Genomic DNA, 24,278 nt, shown 5'->3' with positions numbered 1-24,278 from the left:
TCTGTTACGCGGGTGATCTGTTCAGACGTTATCACTGAAAAGGTGAGTTTTGACAGTTTTATTTTGTTTTAGTCTTGCAGTATAAGGCAATAGAATGTTTCTTTTTCATCTTGCTTTCATATTTCATAGTGTTTGCGTATTTTTGGCCAGTATTTTGCAACCATGGTCAGTTTAGATTGAACTTTTGATAGAATCTACGGCCAGCCATTTTGCCCTGCCCCCGCTCTGTCTGGTGCGGTAGTGATGTACCATTGCTCGTGCGCCTCAGCAGAGACCCGCGCGACCTTCAGCCGGTACAGTCGCTGTTCTTTTACCACCGCCGTTATTCTCATCTTTCCGGTGTGTTCTTGATTTTTCCATTGTGTCCTATTTCGCCATATCAAATACCCAAACTGTAGCATATTATTCATATTTAAGTGAATAATCAATTCAGTCATCATAACTTGCCATTTTTAACCCAAGCAATCAAAAAGAGGAAATTTATTCAATATTTTCACTCATCTGTGAAGGAGGGGCTTTAATTCTTCATGATGTAGTTATTTTATATGAAAATCAATTTTACAAAAGCATTTGAATTGTAATAAAAAAGAATTTCCACAGTGGAGGCCAGATAAAGCAAGATACTATCATTATTCTTATTAAACATGACAAAAGAAACATTGAGTGTTAGGTAAATGCAAAAAAAATAAGATTAGAAAATTTTATTTTTTGACCATAATGTCCCAAATGAGAGACCAGTTTCTGAGATGGACCCATATCACAATGACTAAATTTCAGAGGGAACTAAACTTCACTGATTTTATAAAATTGAAAGGCTGTCTCACTTTAAGAACGCCTTTAAACTTGCTCTTTCTTGCAACGTTATCAGGGAAACCCAACTCTGTCCTCTTAAGCTTATTTAGACAGCTTGTATGTACGTTAATGGTGTGGTCAGATATTCATCATACAGTTCTTCTTGTGTTTCCATGTGTGTGACAGAGCAACTGAAAGGTCCACTTGAAGAATATGTCAACAGACGGTACCCAGGCCTTGTCAAAATTGTGCGCAATCAGAAGCGAGAAGGCCTCATCCGTGCTCGAATTGAGGGCTGGAAAATGGCCACAGGGGAGGTGACAGGCTTTTTCGATGCCCACGTAGAATTCACTCCTGTTTGGTAAGAAGGTTTTATAGAGGAAGCTTTCTGGGTTTTCCTACTTAATCAGCAGTGTCTTCCAACAATTCTCACACTGGTCACAAAAACAAGAATCATCTAGAGCAGTGGTTCTCAAACTGAGAGACAGCCAGCAAAAGTGGTATCTCTACTTAGTCATTTTGAATTTTAACAATTTGTTAAATCTGCTTTGGCCAAATCTAAAAGAGTATGGTGTTTAAAAAGTGTAGGCATTATTAAACATTTTACCACAGAACTGTTGAATCAGAACAGTCTCTTGTACATACAGGCCAGTGATAGCTGTGGAGTAAAGCAAAAAAAAAAAGATTGAGAACCATTAGTCTAGAGGTTGAGAAGCAAGGGTATCTAGGTAGGTGTTAATGATGGCATCATTTTGTCCCTCACATTAGGGCTGAACCAGTTTTGTCCAGAATTCAGCAGGATCCCAAGAGGATCATCCTACCCTCAATAGACAACATTAAACATAATTCATTTGACCTGGAGCGCTACGAGAACTCGGGCCATGGTTTCAACTGGGAGCTGTGGTGCATGTACATCAGTCCTCCGAAACAATGGTGGGATGAGGGAGACATCTCGGCACCCATCAGGTGTGTTATCAGAAAATAGATGTTTTCCACACTTATGTTTCCACCAACTCAACACCAAGTGTGCCAAAAATTTTGAAACTAATATTTTGTAGGGCGACAATAATTCTGCCGGGTGCTGTAGGTCACTTGCATGATAACTGATTTGAGGCCACATTTTTTCTACAAACACTTTCTCAGCCATATCCCACTTATTCAGTCGATTAAAAAGGGACCACCACTAAACAGATGTTATTTGGGTGATGTATATAGCAGGTGTTAAAAATATACCACAACAACCCCACTACCATACTATGACAGTGTCACTCGCTGGTGGAATCTGCTCACAATAGGCCCCTGTGCAAGCAATACATTTGTATTTCCAAGTCTTAGTACAAGTCTCCAATATAGGCCAAAAAGCATGGAACTTTGCACACATACACCTGTAAACTTCAGTGTATCTGCTATTCTTTTTCTTCTCATAGCCAGCAAGGGATGACATTTTAAGTCCATCAGTATCATTTAAACTTGGCAGAGCCCATCCCTCTCCAGGCTTGATCAATGGGCAATTTAGAGTAGCCAGTTAACCTAATTGCATGTCTTTGAACTGTGGGGGAAACCTGAGCACCTGGAGGAAACTCATGCAGACACAGGGAGAACATGAAAACTCCACGCAGAAAGGCATCTCATCGGCCATGAGGTTCAAACCTGGAACCCTCTTGCTGTGAGGCAACAGTGCTAACCACTACACCACCATGCCGTCCAAGCTGCTGTTTACTCAATGTTAATTAACTTGATATTTGCTGCATGAGCAGGCTTGCCAGGTTTTGCATATACACACAGAAAAGTACATATCTGCTGGGGTCTAAAAAAGTTTAATTTTATGAATATTAATTTGTGTATTCATTGCATATGTTCCTCATAATTTTTCATCATTATTAAAACAAAATCTTTCTGATCTTTCTGGAATGTAGCATACCTAAACATTAAAGTAAATCATAAAATATTATTAGTGTCAGTAAAGGGCAGTTTGGAGATGGATGTAAGTGCAGGAAGGTTTATTTATAACACAGGCAAACAGTACAAACAAATAGGGCAAAGGCAGGGTTGTGAAATGAGTTGGGGTAATATGAGGCGCAAACAGAACATAAGAGGAAATCTGAAATGCAGAGTCTAAATAAACAGAACAAAGTCAAAACCAGAGAGTAGCACAGAGATTCAAGGCTTGGACTCGACAGATGCTAGGGACAGAGTGTATACTTCATCAAGTCTTGGTGCATAGTGGAGTCCTTATATGCATGCCGTAATTGTACTCTGATCAAGAAGAGATGTATTTAATAATTAGTCCTTGTGGTGCACGCAACACACTCTGAGCAAAAATGTACATGGATGTGAGTTCAAGGCATGCCAAGTACAAGCACGCACTGATGTGACAGAACCCCCCCAGAGAGCTCCCTCTGGGAACTAAAAACCTCTTTGGTTGACCCTAGGGATGAGGACCTAGCACTGGACGAAGTCCCCTTGGAGCTCCGCTCTGCCTCGGGAAGGACGGGACACTGGAACCTGAGCTTATGTGGTGGCTTGGGTTCCAGTTAGGCCTTGAATGGGAGCATATGGCCCTTTTCCACTACCCTTTTTCAGCTCGCTTCAGCTCACTTCAGCCCGACACGGCTCGCGTTTCGACTATCTCAAAACAGCACGACTCAGCTCGCTTCAGCCCTGCTTAGCCCCCAAAACTCGCACGGTTTTGGAGTGGGGCTGAAGCGAGCCAAACCGAGCTGAGTGAGGCTGGGGGCGTGAGCAGACACTCCCCTGTGCACTGATTGGTGGGGAGGAGTGTCCTCACATGCCCACACACGCCCCGCGAGCACGCTGGGATCTGTCAACACCGTAAACCCGGAAGAAGAAGAATTACGAATTACGAGAATTTCTGGAGCCTTATGCGCCTCTTCTCATCTATACACTCTTGCCAGTATCTGTTGGCATTGTCGGTGACAACAAGCCACAGCACCAAGACCAGCAACACTAACGACTCCATGTCCTCCATGTTTATTGTTTACTATCTGGGTCGTGAGACTACCGCTTAAAAGATCACTGATGTCACTGTTTGCGCCGCTTAACGACATCACGTGATGTCCACCCACTTTCGCTAACTCCACCCAATGTGTCCACCCACTTCCAGCCAGCACGGTTCAGCGCGGTGGTAGTCGAAATGCAACTCCAACAGCCCCGCTCAGCTCGACTCAGCACGGCACGGCTCAGCCCGACTCAGCCGCGTTTGTAGTGGAAAAGCGGCAAGAGACACAGGTGGAGGCTTGGACTCAGACATGGGCATGAGGAGGATCAGGGGCTCAGGTATAGACACGAGCGTGGACTTTGGCATAGACATGGGCTTGAGCATGGGCATAGTCAAGTCAGTTTATTTGTATAGCACTTTTAACAACAGACATTGTTGCAAAGCAGCTTTACAGAAAAATAAAGACTTTAAACATATGAACTAATTTTATCCCTAATTAATTTATCAGGGGCGGCATGGTGGTGTAGTGGTTAGCGCTGTCACCTCACAGCAAGAAGGTCTGGGTTCGAGCCCCGTGGCCAGTGAGGGCCTTTCTGTGCGGAGTTTGCATGTTCTCCCCGTGTCCACGTGGCTTTCCCCCACAGTCCAAAGACATGCAGGTTAGGTTAACTGGTGACTCTAAATTGACCGTGAGTATGAATGGTTGTCTATGTCTATGTGTCAGCCCTGTGGTGACCTGGCGACTTGTCCAGGGTGTACCCTGCCTTTCGCCCGTAGTCAGCTGGGATAGGCTCCAGCTTGCCTGTGACCCTGTAGAACAGGATAAAGCAGCTAGAGGTAATGAGATGAGAAATTAATTTATCCCTAATGAGCAAGCCTGAGGCGATGGTGGCAAGGAAAAACTCCTTCAGACAATACAAGGAAGAAACCTTGAGAGGAACCAGACTCAAAAGGGAACCCATCCTCATCTGGGTGATAACAGATAGCATGATTATCAATAGCACGCTTCTATAACTGTGTCCTATAGAGTCACAAAGTATAATTGTGTAACCAGGAAATTCATTATAGTTTAGCATGAAGTCTATTTTGTTGAAGTTATTAACTGTTAATTGATGGAGCCTTGAGTGCAAAACTGTTCATGACAACTGCAGTCCTAAAGTTATCATGGCAATTGTAGTCCACAGTCATTGTAGCATAGACATGGGCATGGACTCAGGCATAGACATGGGCTTGAGCATGGGCATAAACATGGGCTCTGGCATAGATTCAGACATGGGCATGGGTTCAGGCATAGGCCTAGACATGGGCTTGAGCATTGGCATAGACCCAGGCATTGGCATGGAGTTGAACATGGCCATAAACTCAGGCATCGGCATGGGCATGGACTCCAGTGTGGACCTGGGCTTGGGCATGGGCTCAGGTGTCAGCATGGGCACAGACTCAGGCATGGACCCTAGTGTTGGCATGGGCATGGACTTCAACATGGACCTGGGCTTGAGCATGGTCATGGACCCTGGCATGGACCTGGGCTTGAGCATGGGCATGGATCCTGGTGTCAGCATGGGCATGGACTGAGGTGTCGGCATGGGCATGGACTCAGGCGTGGACCTTGGCTTGGGCATGGACCCTGGCATCAGCATGGACATGGACTTGAACATGGGCATGGACTCAGGTGTCGGCATGAGCATGGACTCTGGCATGGACATGGGCTTGGACTCTAACCTTGGCATGGGCTCTGGTGTAAGCATGGGCATGAACTTGGACATGGGCTTGGACTCAGGCACAGCCATGAATACAGATATGGATATAGGTTTGGACTTTGACCCTGTCCTGTTGGCCTCACAGGTATCAGCCCCCCCCTCCCCCCCCAAAAAAAAATTAATTAATTCTAAGGGGTCCTTCTTCCCTAGATCCTGGAACCAGGACTTGAGCATCACACTGAATGACTTGGAGCTTTGGAGGCATGGGTGTTCCACTCTGAGTAGGCTCTTGGCCCACTGGTGTGATGGTCCAGTTAGCCAATATATCATGCAGCCTACCCACAAGTTCTCAGTAGGTTTGGGTCCAAGTCCTCAAAGAAGAGGCTGCACTGGAGCAAAAATCTGTTAGGTGGTTCCTCCACTCCATCATAGTGTGCCATTATGTCCAACCCTAGCTGCTGGAGAAACCATATCAATCCCAGTTTTGGTACCATGGCACTGGTGTGGAATTGTGCAGCGTGCCAGCTCACTTCCGCTACATCCATAGTGTAGGCGAAGTATTCTGTCAGTAAAGCGCAGGCTGCAGATGGATGTAAATGCAGGAAAGTTTATTTACAGCACTGGCAAACTGTAGAAACAAATAGGGCAAAGGCAGGGTCATGAAACAAGTTAGGGTAATAAGTGCAAACAGAACATTAGAGGTAATCTGAAAGGCAGAATTGAAATAAACAGCACAAAGTCAAAACCAGAGAACAGCACAGTGATTCAAGGCTTGGTATCAACAGATGCTAGGTATTGAGCATATACTTTGCCAAGTCTTGGTGCACAGTGGAGTTCTTGTATCCGTGCCATGATCAGGAACAGGTGAATGATGTAATTAACCCTTGTGGTGCATGCAATGTGCTGAGCACAAATGGACGTGAGTAACAGTTCGAAGTGGACCAAGTGCAAGTGTGTGCTGACATGACCATTAGATGGCTGCTGTTGTAAATCCAAACAATATTTCCCTGATTCCGGAACGCTGTTATTTTAAAATGGTGTGTTTACTCAATGACAATATAGAAGATAGAAAGCTAGCGAGCAAGGTCTACATGGCATCTGGTTCAGGAGTTGAATAAAGATATGTTCTGAAAATTGCTTTTTGTTATAATTTGTGAATAATGGCTTCTTTTTCTCAGCAACTATGTTTTGTCACTGTGAAAATAAAGTGATTTGCTTTCAGTGTTAATGGGGCATAGTGGAAGAATCTACATAAGGAAATAAATTAAATTATTTTTAGTCTAAATTACGCCCACTTCTGCCATGGTCCCATCATGAAAACAAATACAAATATTTGGACCACATATATATATATATATATATATATATATATATATATATATATATATATATATATATAGGATATTATACAGTGGTGCAAAGATATGAAGTTCATGTTTGAGTGGTGAATGTATTTCACGAGTGAGTGGAGCAAACGAGTGAAATATTTTTCAACATAAGAAGATAAACTTCATATCTTTGCACCACTGTGTAATGTTCTTTATATTATATGGACACATCCACAAATAATATGCAAATTAATCAAAGGAATTTTAATTTTGAATTGGTTCACCATTTTGACAAAGCATGTCTAGTCAGTGGGAAAACACTGGGAGTGACGTCATTGGAGTGAAATATCAGGAAATATGTCACTTAGATCCGCAATGTATTTCGTATGAAAAATGCGAGTTTTTCAACACAAGAAGATAAACTTCACATCTTCAAGCTAACGTGTGATTTTTTTTTTCTTTTTATTATATCGACACATTCACAAACAAAATGTACGCAAATTTATCAAAACAATTCATCAATATTGGAAAATGTTACTCAGTGTCCCAGATGTAGTTCGTATGAAAAATACGAGTGGCATATTTTCCAGTAAAGCACTTGTGTCCATATAATAAATAAATAAATAAATAAATAAATGTGTTTTTTTATTTTATAAAATATGAACAGTGGTGGGTGGCACGGTGGTGTAGTGGTTAGCGCTGTCGCCTCACAGCAAGAAGGTCCTGGGTTCGAGCCCCGTGGCCGGCGAGGGCTTTTCTGTGTGGAGTTTGCATGTTCTCCCTGTGTCTGCGTGGGTTTCCTCCGGGTGCTCCGGTTTCCCCCACAGTCCAAAGACATGCAGGTTAGGTTAACTGGTGACTCTAAATTGATCGTAGGTGTGAGTGTGAATGGTTGTCTGTGTTTATGTGTCAGCCCTGTGATGACCTGGTGACTTGTCCAGGGTGTACCCTGCCTTTCGCCCGTAGTCAGCTGGGATAAGCTCCAGCTTGCCTGCGACCCTGTAGAACAGGATAAAGCGGCTAGAGATAATGAGATGAGATGAACAGTGGTGCTGAAGTGTCACTGTTGCTTCAGCACCATGGGAGTGGTAGTGTGAGGAGTGATGTGCTGCTCACTCTACATTGACGTGTTACACTCCGTGAGTATACAGTTGAAGCCAACAGTTTACATACTCATCCAACTCTACACATTCGTGTTACTGCACATTTCCTATGTTAACTCAATTACATTATCTACTTCATTTCCATAAGAAGCAAGTTCAAAATAAAAGCTAAGAGACAGATTTATTTCAGCTTTTATTTACTGTATCACATTTTCAGAGGGTAAAAAAAGTGCATATACTTTGTTGGCATTGGCTTTCAATTACTTGAACTTAAATCAAACTATTGGGATAGGCTTCTTTCACTTTGTTGTCTTTAAGCCATTTTGTTACAACTTTAGAGGTATGCTTAGGATCATTGTCGTGATGGAAGGAAGCTCTTGTTTGAATCAGAATCACTTTTATTGCCAGGTATGTTGACACACACGAGGAATTTGACTCCGGTTTCACTTAGCTCTCATAGTACAAAACAGATAAAAAGTGTATACACAAAACAAACAAACAAAAAAAAATGGTGCAGTAGGTGCATAGTGCAAAGTAATCCAAGTAAGTCAAGTATGAAATAGATAAATATAAAGTATAAAGTGTGCACAGAATGACGGTATGAGTGTGCAGATATTTTACAAGTGATATTACTGATATGAATCTGGATTTTAGCTGTTCATCACAGAAAGGATTTTCCCTTTTGGTGCTTAGTGCAAAGGTGAAATAGTAAATATAAATAAGTATAAATATAAGTAACAGTGAGCACAGAATGACAGTATGAGTGTGCAGATATTTTGCAAGTGATATTACTGATATATGAATCTGGATTTTAGCTGTTCATCACAAAGGCAGCCTGAGGGGAAAAAAACTATTCTTGTGTCTGGTTGTTTTTGCATACAGTGATCTATATTGCCTCCCTGAGGGGAGAAGATTAAACAGATTGTGACCAGGGTGTGATGGGTCCGCAGAGATGTTACCTGCCCGTTTCCTGACTCTGGACAAGTATAGGTCTTGGATGGAGGGCAGGTTGACACCAATAATTTTCTCTGCAGACCTTATTGTCCGTTGCAGTCTGTTCTTCTCCTGTTTGGTGACCGATCCAAACCAAACAGTGATGGAAGAGCAAAGAGTAGACTGAATGATGGCAGAGTAGAATTGTGTTAGCAGCTCCTTAGGCAGGTTGAGCTTCCTGAGCTGGCGCAGAAAGCAGAACCTCTGCTGAACCTTTTTGATGATAGTGACTGTGTTAGTCTCCCACTTCAAGTCCCGAGAGATTGTGGAACCCAGAAACCTGAAGCTTTCAACAGCAGTCACAGTGTTGTTGGTGATGGCGATGGGCAGCAGAGTGGGGAGGCACCTCCTAAAGTCCACTGTCATCTCCACAGTTTTGAGCATGTTCAGTTCCAGATTGTTTTGACTGCATCACCAGACCAGCCATTCAACCTCCCGTCTGTATGCAGACTCGTGACCATCTCGGATGAGGCCAATGACTGTTGTATCGTCCACAAATTTCAGGAGTTTAACAGACGGGTCTCTTGAGGTGCAGTCATCGGTATAAAGGGAGAAGAGCAGTGGGGAGAGTGCACACCCTTGGGGGGCGCCAGTGCTGATAGTCCGAGTGCTGGATATGATGCTCCCCATCCTCACCTGCTGCTTCCTGTCAGTCAGGAAGTTTGTAATCCACTGACAGGTGGAGGAGGGCACAGTGAGCTGGGTGAGCTTGGTGTGGAGGATGTCTGGAACAATGGTGTTGAATGCCAAACTGAAGTCCACGAACAGAATCCTGGCGTACGTCCCTGCAGAGTCAAGGTGTTGCAGGATGTAGTGCAGTCCCATATTGATTGCATCATCCGCTGACCTGTTTGCCCGGTAGGCAAACTGCAGGGGTCCAGCATGGGGTCTGTGATGTCCTTCAAGTATGACAACACCAGTCTCTCGAAGGACTTCATGACTACAGATGTGAGGGCAACAGGCCTGTAGTCATTCAGTCCTGTGATATTGGTTTTCTTAGGAACCGGGATTATTGTGGAGCGTTTGAAGCATGAGGGGACTTCACACAGCTCCAGGGATCTATTAAAGATCTGGGTGAAGATGGGAGCCAGCTGGTCAGCACAGACCTTCAGACAAGAGGGTGACACACCATCTGGGCCAGGTGCCTTCTTGATCATCTGTCTGTGGAAAAGCTGACAGACATCCTCTTCACAGATCTTGAGTGCTGGTGGGGGGTCAGAGGCGGGGGGTGGCAGAATGGCAGGGGGCGTAAATGGGTCTTTAATGACTGAAGGGGGGAGAGGTGTGAATATGTTGAATCTGCAGTAAAACACATTCAGCTCGTCAGCCAGTTGATGGTTCACTGCAGTGTTGGTGGATGGTCTCCTATTGAGGTATTTCACCTGACGTCACAGGGTCACGTGACGCCCCGGTGTCCGCCATTTTGGACAGCAAGCTAGCTAATGTCAACAGCAGTAGCTGGTATGTTACTGTAGCAATGTTTACGTTCAGTCATTTGGATGACTGTTAAAACCTTTCAGTCTCAAGTTTTTCCTTTACTGGATTTACTAGTTTACTGAGCTAGCGCGCGCGCTAGCCAGGCTCCCGGCTGGCGAGCGCACTAGCCAGGCTCCCGGCCGGCGCGCGCGCTAGCCAGGCTCAGTAAACTAGTAAATCCAGTAAAGGAAAAACTTGAGACTGGAAGGTTTTAACAGTCATCCAAATGACTGAACGTAAACATTACTACAGTAACATACCAGCTATGATGTTGTTGACATTAGCTACTGCTAACAGCTAGCTGCTAGTACACTGCTACAACTACACCGACCCTAATAATACAGTTCTTAGTCATTGCCTGGTAACAGCAAACTTATAACGGGCCATGTCTCAACAGACTAAGAAGTTATTTCAATGACATTTAATAACATTTTGTTTATCCTGAGGACCGAAAGTAAATGAAAATGTGAACAAACCTTAGCTGTAATCAGATGGCGACCACCGGCTCCAGGGACGACCCGCTGATGTAGGCATGTTACCCAGCCTGACACAAAATATTTGTAGGTATCCAAACTCGTATACGCTTTCAGATCAATACCTGTGTATGGCGATGGGTTTTTAACGACATAGGTATACAGATCATGTGGGTCGAAGTCAGGTAAAGACGAGGGCTTGGTGTACTTCCGTACATCAGTGAACAATCCTGGTGGAAGCAGGTAAATGTCATTCTCTAAGCCTGCTAACCTCAATTTTTGCAAATACCTCTCCCTCTGCTCGCCCTGTAAATGCCCTACGTCGCTGGATAGTGAAGGTGTTTTCTGCATCTCGCTCCTTTTTCTTTTATGTTTTTCGTTTGTCGCCTTCCTCGCATTCAAACTGATTCGAGCCGTGCCGTCCAAAATGGCAGCATCACATGACTTGGTGACGTGAGTGAAATACCTCAATAGTTAGTAATGTTCTGCAGGCCTCTCCACACTGACATCGGATCGTTTGCTGAAAGGCTGTTTTTAATCTTATCAGCATAGCTCTTAGCTGCTTTCACCTCCATTGTCAGTGACTACGTTTACATGCACATCCAAATCGAGCTGCTGTCAGTAATCGAGCTGAAGGTCCCAGCAGGGTGCCAGAGAAATCCAATCCTACATGCACACAATGAAATCGGGCTATTGTGTGAGGTGCATTGTGCACCCGAGCCACAGGTCAATTGGTACATCGTGTTGGTACACTTCCGGTTGTCGTCATGAAGAAGAGCTATTCAAGAGTGTAAACAAAGTTATCAGTTCCGTGTTCTCCATTGCGCGTTTTTCTCCCGTCCATGAATTTTAATATATTCAACTCCTTAAGCTGAATGAGCATGAACTCTGTCTCCTCATTGCTCCAGAAGTGCACGTTTCTGCTTGCCTGTGGCAGTGGGGGCGTGGTCAAGCGCCGGTCTGTGACAGGAGGGCGGAGCCAGGGAAGGTGAGTGGCAGAATGACGGTACACCTGACGGTAATTAACCTGTGTTTGTGTGGCTTCCCAGTAACCGCACCCTATTTAAGGAGGCAGAGGGAGAGCAGAGGGGACAGCTCATCCCGGGACTAGAACACAGCGCGCGCGCGTGTGTGCGCGCACCTCTCAAGAATAAAAGTAGGCTGTTAAACTGAAAAGTCTGACAATAAAAAGCCTATTAGTACCAGAAGCTTTGTTCTGCCGTCCTTTGTGCTCCACCCACACTTCAGAGAGCTCTACATCCACATTTTCTCTTCTTCGTTTGTTCCTCCTGACCTCTTCTGCTGCTCGCTACTACTGTTGTCATGCGGACCGAGGCTGTTGTGTTTCCCGCTTGTGGTCTCGTCACTCGTCACTTCCGGAAGTAGCTCGACAACTAGCTCGATAGGGTATACATGCACAAAGTAGCTCGGCAGAAATCGCATAAACTAGGTCGTGTAGCTCGATTCCGAGAAATCAAGTTCGGTTCAATTTCAGCCGAATTAAGGTGTATACATGGCATTTTGAACTTCGATTTCAGTCGAGCAACGGCAGAAATTCGATTCTCTCTATGTGCATGTAAACGTAGTGACTGTGTTTCTGGTCTGATTATACAGAACTCTGTCTCCACTTTTGTAGGCCTCTTCTTTGTTCTGATGAAGTTGCCTGAGTTTTGCAGTGAACCAGGGTTTATTGTTATTGTATATAGGAAGGTTTTGGTAGGCACACACACATCCTCACAAAAACTGATGTAAAATGCCACAGTATCAGTCAGTTCATGCAGGTCTGAGGCTGCAGCCTCAAAAGCACTCCAATCAGTGCAGTCAAAGCAGGCTTGTAGTTCCACTTTGGCCTCATCGGACCATCTCCTCACCATCTTAACTACAGGCTTAGCAGATTTCAGCTTCTGCCTGTAGGACGGGATAAGATGAACCATACAGTGATAGTCCCAAGGCTTCACGGGGGACAGAGTGGTATGAGTCCAATGGTCCAGAGTGTTAGTGTCCCTGGTGGGACATTTAATGTGCTGTTTATATTTTGGCAGTTCGTGGCTGAGGTTTGCTCTGTTAAAGTCCCCCAAAACAATGAGCAAAGAGTCTGGGTGTTTTTTCTCCACATTGTTTATCTGGTCAGCCAGGTGTTGTAACGCCTCATTAATACACGCCTGAGGGGGGATGTAAACTCCAACCAGAATAAACAAGGAAAACTCTCTCGGAGCATAAAACGGTTTGCAGTTTATGAATAATGACTCCAGATGAGTACTGCACGATTTGTTTAGAACTGTGACATCAATACACCAACCTTCGTTAATATAAAATCAGATTCCGCCTCCCCTTGTTTTCCCCGTGAGCTCCGTTTTGCGGTCCACTCGGTGCAGGTGAAATCCAGGCAGATGGAGAGAAGAGTCTGGGATGTGCTCACCGAGCCAGGTTTCGGTGAAGCACAAGGCAGCAGATCTGTTAAAATCCATGTTAATTGAGGCCAAGTTTACATTAGACCGTATCTGTCTCGTTTTCTTCGCAGATGCACTGTCCGTTTACATGGAAACGCCGGGAAACGGGAATCCGCCAGGGTCCACGTATTCAATCCAGATCATGTCTGGTCCGGTGCTGTGTAAACATTGAGGATACGCGGATACGCTGTGCTGAGCTCTAGCTGGCGTCGTCATTGGACAACGTCACTGTGACATCCACCTTCCTGATTCGCTGGCGTTGGTCATGTGACGCGACTGCTGAAAAACGGCGCGGACTTCCGCCTTGTATCACCTTTCATTAAAGAGTATAAAAGTATGAAAATACTGCAAATACTGCCCATTGTGTAGTTATGATTGTCTTTAGGCTTGCCACCCTTCCACTTGCAAGTGGTAAGTGATATGCACTGGGATCACACACACAGCGGCTCAGTCCCGAATCACTGCTCGTGCGCTACACTCGCGCGCTCTGTGAGCTGCGCAGGGCCGGAGTGCGCACCCTCCAGAGGGCACTCGCTGTTCAGGGCGGAGTGATTTGGAGCGCAGGATGCCTGCGGAGCCGAGCGTATCCGTGTATTGGTGTTGCTGTGTGCACATGAATCGTGTATTGGTGTTGGTGTGCACGCTAATCGTTTTAAAAACGTTAATCTGATGATCCACTGATGTGGTCTAATGTAAACCCCACCTGAGTTGAGGAGCAGCAGTTTGTCCATCTTATTGGCCAGAGAACGGACGTTAACCAGGTGAATAGATGGGAGCGCAGTGCAAAACCCCCGCTGTCTCAGTCTGACGAGCATGCCGGCTTGCTTCCCCTGGTGTCTCTGGCGTCCTCAGCGTAATCCATAGAGAGCTCCTGCTCCGGAAAGTAGCTCTGGAAAACTTTCCGGATCAATAAAAACCGATGAAAAAACTTTACTGGTGGTTATTCCAATGTTTATAAGTTCTTCTCTGGAGTATATGGCCAGAGGAGGAGTGCAAAAAACACAACAAATACACAAAAACATGGAAAGTACGAGAGAGCGAAGTACCGAGGCAACCATCTGTGGCGCCATCTTATGACCAAGTTTTAACTTTTCTGACTGATGTCTTGAGGTTTTGCTTCAGTATTTTTCAACAATCCTTTACCTCATGATGCCATCCATATTTTTAAGCACACCAGTCCCTTTTCCAGCAAAACATCCCCACAATATGATGCTGCCACCCTCATGCTTCACAGTTGGTATTGTGTTCCTTTCCCCCTTTCTCCTCCATGCATAGCACTGATCCTTATGACCAGACTGTTCAGTTTTGGTTTTCTCTGCTCAGAGAAGACTCCTCCGAAGAGACTGGCGATCATCTACAAACTTTAGTCTGACTTTTTAAGCCTGGTCTTGGAGTAGGGATTTATTCTTTGCATTACAGCCTTCCAGGCCATGGTGATCCTGTACTCTCTTAAAGGTTGCTGTACATACATTGGTACCTCTGCAGTCCCTTTGTTGTCTTGGGGTTCAGTTGAACCCTTTCGACCAAAATTTGTTCATCTCTGGAAATTAATTTGTGCCTCTTTCCTGAATGAGGCAGCCTTTGTGGTCCTATTATATTTATTTGCATGCAACTGTTTGTACAGATGCTTGTGGTACCTTAGGTTGTTTGGAAATAGATTCTCAGGACAAACTGGACATGTGGATATCCACAGTTTTTCTGAGATTTTGGCTGAATTGCTTGGATTTTCCCAAGGTATCAAGGGCAAAAAGGCACTGGGTCTAAAGGTAGGCTCTTAAATACAGCCATAGGTGCACTCCCAATGAACCAGTTCTAACAACTGGTCAATCAGAAGCATTTAAAAGTAATTATGTAATTTCTGGAATTTTCCAGACTGTTTAAAGCCAATCCACTTTTGACACACCGGAATTCTGTTATAATGAATTAAAGCTGAAATAAATGTCTCTAAGTGATTTGTTTTAAAGTTACCTCTAATGTGAACACAGTAGATGCCATAACTGTCTTGGCAAAAGAAATGTACGGTAACATGAGTGGAGTTATGAAAAACTGAGATTAATTATCATTTGGCAAAAATATAATATTTAAAAATTGCCTTTCAGGACACCTGCAATGATAGGCTGTTCTTTTGTGGCAAACCGGCTTTACTTTGGAGAGCTGGGTCTGCTGGACTCAGGCATGGATGTCTATGGTGGAGAAAATATAGAGCTTGGAATTAGGGTTAGTGTGCCAAAATGTCTCCATGTTTTATGTACAGCACTGATTTCTACTACTACTGACTGTTAAAATGTTTTATCAAATGGGTTGCGCATAAACAATGTAAAAAAAAGTTCTGTCTGTGGGTGGATGCAAGGTTTGGCTGTGTGGGGGCAGTATGGAGGTCTTGCCATGCTCTCGGGTGGCTCACGTTGCCAGGACAAAGAAGCCGTATCACAGCAACATTGGTTTTCACACCAGGCGCAATGCACTGCGGGTGGCCGAAGTGTGGCTGGACGAGTACAAGTCTAACGTCTACCTGGCCTGGAACATTCCAATGGAGGTGAGGAGCTGGTTCAGAACTCGGCTCTTTTAAAATAATCTCAGAATCCATAAATCAACACTGGAATATGCTGCATGTTTTCTATGAAACTTTGTAATACACTTTCTGCTGCCTCTGTGTATGTAGAACCATGCCATTGATTATGGGGATGTATCAGAACGTGTGGCACTGAGGAAACGATTGCAGTGTAAAAACTTTGAGTGGTACCTTGATAATATCTATCCAGAGATGAGGCGATACAACAACACACTGTTTTACGGAGAAGTGAGTAAAACCAGAGTGTGAGTATAAGCAATTCCATAATTGTGAAGCTGTAAATTCAGGATAGAGGTATTAAAGTAACAGTAATAATAGATGAGACATGGCTTTGAGTGGACATCACATTTTTATTTTTTAGCTCTGCCCACTTGTTTATAGAGAGTTAGGAGTGTCATGATGAAATGATACACTTCCTAGTGGAAAAAAGGCCAGAGTTGAGCATATTTGTGTGTGTCTGTTTGGATGGCAGATTCGCAACTCCAACGTGACCCATCTATGTGTGGATCAGGGTGAGAAGGAGAATCATACAGCAACTCTTTACCCTTGCCATGGCTGGAACCCACAGGTAGCGTTTTGGCTCTAGTGCTCAAGAAGTCTGACCTCAAACACACCTCTTCTGACTGCAGTCTGAAAATGGGTTACGCCTGTGGGGAGTTTTTTTTCATGACACAGTTTTTAACCTATTCTCTTTCATCAGCGGTAGTTAAGTAACAATATACATTACTTGTTGAAAAAGGCATAAAAAAAGACAAGGCTTCATAGTCTGGATTTTCACTCCTGACAATTAGTGAGATTCTTATGTAAATTATCATATTCCTTCAGATTGCTGCACAATGTTAAATTTTGTATAATGAAGCATCTTAGAGGCAGGAAGATGCCAAACTTTTCAGTGTAGAAGTCACTCAGAACTAGCATCAAGGCATGTTCCTGTTTCTAAATCTAAGGTGACATCTTTATCAGAGAAATAAACCACTATGTTTGTATCTGGTAGCTTGGCCGCTATACCAAGGAGGGATACCTGTTTGTGGGACCTTTGGGAAGCACTGGAGATGACACCTGCTGTGTTATTGATGACATGGTCAGCAGCTTCCCTCAGCTTGTCAACTGCGACAACGTCTTCAACATGGGCCAAAAGACATGGAACTTTGTACAGGTAAAACTATAATCTTGGACAAATCTTCAAGCTATACATTATAATTAGCTCCCAAATTAATGGCATGCTTCAAGTGGATGGGCAAATTTATATTGGAAAAAAATTAAACCGGAACCACAATGATTCAAACATTACAGTCAAACAATTATACAAAATGTCAGGTTACATTCAGAAACCCACATGTGGTAGTCTTCCACCTTAGTTGTTGAACCACAATTATATGCATAACCTTTTGGTCCAGACTGCGAGAATGGTTTTCTTCTGAACTAGTGGAAGCTGCATACCAAAGTCAATCCAAGTCATCCAATGATGATCCTGAGCTCTAATAAGGATAAGTATAATATACCCAAACCTTTGCTTGTAAACTCCTTTATAATCATGCGCTGTACACTACCGTTCAAAAGTTTGGGGTCACCCAGACAATTTTGTGTTTTCCATGAAAAGTCACACTTTTATTTACCACCATAAGTTGCAAAATGAATAGAAAATATAGTCAAGACATTTTTCTGGCCATTTTGAGCATTTAATCGACCCCACAAATGTGATGCTCCAGAAACTCAATCTGCCCAAAGGAAGGTCAGTTTTATAGCTTCTCTGAAGAGCTAAACTGTTTTCAGCTGTGCTAACATGATTGTACAAGGGTTTTCTAATCATCCATTAGCCTTCTGAGGCAATGAGCAAACACATTGTACCATTAGAACACTGGAGTGATAGTTGCTGGAAATGGGCCTCTATACACTTATCTAGATATTGCACCAAAAACCAGACATTTGCAGCTAGAATAGTCATTTACCACATTAGCAATGTATAGAGTGGATTTCTGATTAGTTTAAAGTGATCTTCATTGAAAAGAACAGTGCTTTTCTTTCAAAAATAAGGACATTTCAAAGTGACCCCAAACTTTTGAACGGTAGTGTATATCAGGAAATCATCCCATAGTCCAAAATCCTTGTATGGTTGTCTTAAGCCTTCTTAGATATACTATATGGCCAAAAGTTTGTTGACCCCTGACCATCACACCCATATGTTCCTGTTAGTCCCTCTTTGCTGTTTATACAAATCTCCACTCTTCTGGGAAGACTTTCCACTAGATTTTGGAGTGTGGCTGTAGGGATTTGTGTTATTCAGGCACTGATGTCAGGTGAGGAGGTCTGGGATGCAGTCAGTGTTCCAATTCATCCCAAAGGGGTTCACTGGGGTTGATGTCAGGGCTCTGTGCAGGACACTTGAGTTCTGCACGCCAACCTTGAACACCATGCCTTCCTGGAACTCACTTTGTGCTCTATCATGCTAGAACAGATTTGGGTCCCTTAATTTCAGTGAAAGGAAACTATAATGCTACTGCATACAAAGACATTCTATACAATATATACTTTGTGGCCAAAGTTTTTAGGAAAGAACCACATATAGGTATGGTGGTCTCATGTACATAAACCTTGGGTCATATAGTGTACAACCCCGATTCCAAAAAAGTTGGGACAAAGTACAAATTGTAAATAAAAACGGAATGCAATGATGTGGAAGTTTCAAAATTTCATATTTTATTCAGAATAGAACATAGATGACATATCAAATGTTTAAACTGAGAAAATGTATCATTTAAAGAGAAAAATTAGGTGATTTTAAATTTCATAACAACAACACATCTCAAAAAAGTTGGGACAAGGCCATGTTTACCACTGTGAGACATCCCCTTTTCTCTTTACAACAGTCTGTAAACGTCTGGGGACTGAGGAGACAAGTTGCTCAAGTTTAGGGATAGGAATGTTAACCCATTCTTGTCTAATGTAGGATTCTAGTTGCTCAACTATCTTAGGTCTTTTTTGTCGTATCTTCCGTTTTATGATGCGCCAAATGTTTTCCATGGGTGAAAGATCTGGACTGCAGGCTGGCCAGTTCAGTACCCGGACCCTTCTTCTACGCAGCCATGATGCAGTATGTGGTTTGGCATTGTCATGTTGGAAAATGCAAGGTCTTCCCTGAAAGAGACGTTGTCTGGATGGGAGCATATGTTGCTCTAGAACCTGGATCTACCTTTCAGCATTGATGGTGTCTTTCCAGATGTGTAAGCTGCCCATGCCACACGCACTAATGCAACCCCATACCATCAGAGATGCAGGCTTCTGAACTGAGCGCTGATAACAACTTGGGTCGTCCTTCTCCTCTTTAGTCCGAATGACACGGCGTCCCTGATTTCCATAAAGAACTTCAAATTTTGATTCGTCTGACCACAGAACAGTTTTCCACTTTGCCACAGTCCATTTTAAATGAGCCTTGGCCCAGAGAAGACGTCTGCGCTTCTGGATCATGTTTAGATACAGCTTCTTCTTTGAACTATAGAGTTTTAGCTGGTGACGGCAGATGGCACGGTGAATTGTGTTCACAGATAATGTTCTCTGGAAATATTTCTGAGCCCATTTTGTGATTTCCAATACAGAAGCATGCCTGTATGTGATGCAGTGCCGTCTAAGGGCCCGAAGATCACGGGCACCCAGTATGGTTTTCCAGCCTTGACCCTTACGCACAGAGATTCTTCCAGATTCTCTGAATCTTTTGATGATATTATGCACTGTAGATGATGATATGTTCAAACTTTTTGCAATTTTACACTGTCAAACTCCTTTCTGATATTGCTCCACTATTTGTCGGCACAGAATTAGGGGGATTGGTGATCCTCTTCCCATCTTTACTTCTGAGAGCCGCTGCCACTCCAAGATGCTCTTTTTATACCAGTCATGTTAATGACCTATTGCCAATTGACCTAATGAGTTGCAATTTGGTCCTCCAGCTGTTCCTTTTTTGTACCTTTAACTTTTCCAGCCTCTTATTGCCCCGTCCCAACTTTTTTGAGATGTGTTGCTGTCATGAAATTTCAAATGAGCCAATATTTGGCATGAAATTTCAAAATGTCTCACTTTCGACATTTGATATGTTGTCTATGTTCTATTGTGAATACAATATCAGTTTTTGAGATTTGTAAATTATTGCATCCCATTTTTATTTACAATTTGTACTTTGTTCCAACCAAGAGAGGCATTTCTAAATAATAATTGTGAGGATAACAATCATTTGATTTTGTTTTTTTTTTTTTGCTAAAAAAATTCCACCACTTGAGAACCTTTTAATGCTTGTCTGTTAAAAGGTTATTTAAAGAAATGACATCCTCGGTCTCTCAATTTGGCATATCACTGCAGTGACATGGTCGTTCTGATGTCCATCAGAGTTTCTAGAAAACATTACAGGTCAAGTCAAATTTATTTGTATAGCGCTTTTAACAATAAACATTGTCACAAAGCAGCTTTACAGAATTTGAACAATTTAAAACATGAGCTAATTTTGTCCCTAACATATCCCCAATGAGCAAGCCTGTGGCGACGGTAGCAAGGAAAAACTCCCTCAGACGACATGAGGAAGAAACCTCAAGAGGAACCAGACTCAAAAGGGAACCCATCCTCATTTGGGCAACAACAGACAACATGACTATAACATTAACAGTTTTAACATGAAGTCAGTTTCCTTGATGTTGTAAACTCTTCACTGATGGAAACTTGAGTGCAAAACTGTTCATAACAACTGCAGTCCTAAAGTTAGCAAGTCAACTATAGTCCTCAGCCATAAAAACATTACTGTAAGTGTCCAGAATGTCCTCCAGGTGTGACTTTCAACTTGCAGTTGTGGTTTCCTGTTGCCTTCTACTGGATTATTATAGAGGTTTTCTCCTCTCAACCATTCACACCTCTGGGCAATTTAGAGTAGCCAGTTAACCTAACCGTATGTCTTTGAACTGTGGGGAAACTAGAGCACCTGGAGGAAACCCACACTGACACGGGGAGAGCATGCAAACTCCACACAGAAAGGCCCCCCATCAGCCACTGGACTTGAACCCAGAACTTCTTGCTGTGGGGCGACAGTGCTAACCACTACATCACCGTGCCATCCCATAATGACCTCCTACTTTGGTATATAAGATCAGGTGGCGCATGGGTAGGAGGAAAAGTCATTAATATACTGCATAATACTAATTACTATTGATAATTTAACAGCTGTAAATACAGCGCCCTCCATGATTATTATTTATAACCATTCCTTGACTTATGAAGGTTAACACACTTCTCCCTCATTTGGTTTGTGTGTTCTTTTATCTTTCTCATGTTGATGGATGACTAAGGGAATTTGTCCTCTGTGTCACCTCATATTTGTCCCCCAGTTAATCAGGAAGTCATGGATTAGAACTTGAAAGTTCCTACATGCTCCAATCAACTAAAAAATACTGTACAATTTAAAGGGGAGACATGCTTCAGTTACATTTGGATTCACTATAATTTCCAGGGGTGCCAATAATAGTGGCAGATGTGTTTTTGTTGAAAATAATTTCTTGAAGAGGGATTTGTTTTCCTCTGAATAAATTTATTTCACTTTGAGGTTGGATTTTTCTCTTTTTTTTTTCCAGTGTGAGATGAAGCAACTTCACCAAAAGGTGGATTTTTTTCTAACCCTTTTTTTTTTTAAAACTAATCTTTACAAGGGGTGCCAATAATTGTGGAGGGCATTGTATATTCAGTATCACTCCACGGCCCATAAATTAACTTAAATTTGACTTGCAGAATGATTCGATTGTGAACCGGGCTACAGGTCGCTGTCTAGAGGTGGTAAAGGCCAACGTGTCCTTCGGCTATGCGCTGGTTCTGCAAGCCTGCACTGGCCAGAGGTGGACCATCAAAAACATGATGAGGCAGCAACCGGGACTCTGAGTGATCAGACACGAGAGACCAGAAGTCCTGAAAGGAAATGCAAGGGTTTGTGGTCTGACTTCAGTCTTAGTCCTATGAGGACAGTTCTCTACAGCACAAGAGGTTTTGATAGAAATGTGTGTGTTCCTCAAAAAGACTGGCCATCTTCTACAAACTTTAATGACTTAAATAAAGATTTGTAACAGTCATGCTATGACACAATACAGGTTCAGGATGTTATAATAGCAGCGTTCCATATCAAGTAAAACCTTTTTCTTCAGGGTGCTACAAACTACATTGAGCTCTTGTTGCATTTTAATTAAGTGCTCTCTTTCTTCTATTTGTATTGAGATATTTTGGCTATTATGGAACCCATGGGCTTTATTATTTCTGTTGATTTGTCTTGAACACATTCACTACTCCAGTGGAAAATATTCATTTACAAGCTTTTGTAATGGTGGATGTGCAAGTTAATTTGCTTAAGTTTTCTCATTTCTTACGGGTATTGATTGTTGTTGTTGTTGTTGTTGTTTTCAATCTTTTACAGCTTCAACCCCATTAATAAGACATTTAACATAAGTTAACAGCATCTGTTAGTGACGTCAACACTCAGTAGCCTGACCTCTTAATATGCAAACAGGAAATACTTCTACAGTACAATGGGTGTAGGTATAATAAGATCTATTAGGTAAGATATTTTTGAAATTTAGAGTGAGTGTAATAATAAGAGGTGTAAATGAATGTGACTACTGCTGGTACTCATGGTCAAATGGTTTGATGATGGAAATTCCCCCACACTGTCTTCCATTCAATTAAAGTAAGATTTTAAATAAAATCGTGAACTACTTTGCTTGTGTAGGCTAATGTCTGAGGTGACTACATTAATGTTTCATCAACTTTTACAAACATTAGAGGTAAAGCACAAATGAGGTAAATTCCTGGAAAATCCTGAAAAAGTATCATCAAAGCACAACCAGATTATAAGTTAAAGCTACACGGCCTTTCGATTTCATAAAATCGGTGAAATTTAGTTCCCTCTGAAATGTGGTCATTATGATGTATGTTTATTTTTGTAATATTGCCCAAAAATCATCAGGCCATTCTGTGGCTGGGAAGTTGTTTAATTTGAGGGGATTTAAGCAAATAATGTGCATGAAATCGCTCACTTCGCGTAGTCAAGCAGACAGAGGAAGTCTGTGTGCGCATGCGCAGGTTTACCACCTTCTTTTTCTTTTGGGTTTTACAGCAGCTGGCATCCACAGTGTTGCATTACTGCCATCTACAGGTTGACCTTTCAGTTGCTCTGTCACGAACAGCTGATCACACCGAGGTGCTCACTGACCGCCGTTATCTATCTATCTATCTATCTATCTATCTATCTATCTATCTATCTATCTATCTATCTATCTATCTATCTATTAGTTTGATCCTACGTTTTCTTTCCTTTGTATATAACATCTTTTCTTCTCACTTTGTTACTGTAGTCGCGCTTTCACGTTTCATTCGCACACTCACATCCTCCATTTTTCTCTTCTGTTTCAAATTTGTATCCCACAATGCCTTGCATGAACGGGGAAAGCCCATCACGTGATGCATGACGTAGTATCTTGAATTGGGTCATGGTGAAGCAGGAAAAAATAGCGGAGAATTTAGGGCCACGTGGAGATAAATTCATTAATTGTTCTATTTTTTAAAAAATGAATAAAATTGGAAGTCTGTGATTCAAATTCAGTAGCTTTCGGTCACTAAACAAAAATAACTGGGTGTCGGGAAAATTCTTTTTATGACCTACACTTGAAAAATCTGAAAGGAAGTCTAGCTTTAATTGCAGTGAATATATAAATAAACATTAAAAATATGTTTTAACAAGAACAGAACAGATCTCTTTTACCACATAACCTCCGGACAAAAATATTATAAATTTTCCAAGTTCACATCTTTAAAAGGCTGTACGGTATGAAGCTGTTAGATCGATGCCAATCAAATACGTGTCATAAGGGTTTTTTTTTAAGTCACAGCGTGAAGGGAACACACTGCAATCGTGCAATACTGAGATTCACAGATTCAAAGTGTACATTTTCCACTAGTAAGTCTTCCTTCAGTGACGCTAAAGAAGACTTAACTGCAAAGGCCATGCACTGTGCATTCTAATAAGGATGGCATTGAGACAAGGCCAAACAGTTTCTGACACCTGTTATTTAAAATTCAGTCAAACAAATTCAGTCACGTTTACCCGAAACAGCAAACTCTTCAGTGCCGAGTTACAATGTTCATGTAAGTCCAGCTGGATACTACTGAAAATTAAGTTAAAGAAATTCACTGAGAATTTCTCACACATTACACCCATTTTTGCATTTCTAGGACATTCAGTTTTCCTTCGTGGTCTTATTGTCCAGTTCTTAACACTGCTGATTGGTGTGGGCATAGACCTCATTTCCTCTGTTTATCCATCACTCATGTAATCTTTTGTACTGCATTTTTAAGCCATATTTCTAGGTTTCTTAGTTCCTGTGTTCTTAGTTATTCTCCAGTTTGTGAAGTCAGTT

General features: G+C 42.5%; 1 protein-coding gene across 2 annotated transcripts in view; it reads left to right on the top strand.

Annotated features, from left to right (window-relative positions):
- The window catches only part of galnt17 (polypeptide N-acetylgalactosaminyltransferase 17), an 85,095-nt gene extending 62,519 nt beyond the window's left edge, over positions 1-22,576 (top strand). For both annotated transcript variants that reach the window (XM_060943678.1, XM_060943677.1), the window contains exons 5-12: positions 979-1,153; positions 1,561-1,758; positions 15,374-15,491; positions 15,625-15,810; positions 15,937-16,074; positions 16,319-16,414; positions 16,841-17,002; positions 21,607-22,576. In XM_060943678.1, the coding sequence (XP_060799661.1) occupies positions 979-1,153; positions 1,561-1,758; positions 15,374-15,491; positions 15,625-15,810; positions 15,937-16,074; positions 16,319-16,414; positions 16,841-17,002; positions 21,607-21,753 (1,220 nt within the window). In that variant the 3' untranslated portion in view covers positions 21,754-22,576. The remainder of the gene's footprint in view (positions 1-978; positions 1,154-1,560; positions 1,759-15,373; positions 15,492-15,624; positions 15,811-15,936; positions 16,075-16,318; positions 16,415-16,840; positions 17,003-21,606) is intronic.
- Positions 22,577-24,278: the final 1,702 nt, after the last annotated feature.

The sequence above is a fragment of the Neoarius graeffei genome, chromosome 17, assembly GCF_027579695.1.
Source record: "Neoarius graeffei isolate fNeoGra1 chromosome 17, fNeoGra1.pri, whole genome shotgun sequence".
In the NCBI taxonomy this organism is placed as follows: Eukaryota; Metazoa; Chordata; class Actinopteri; order Siluriformes; family Ariidae; genus Neoarius; species Neoarius graeffei.
Note: the sequence above shows the minus strand (reverse complement) of the source record. Positions and strands in the feature narration are given on the sequence as shown.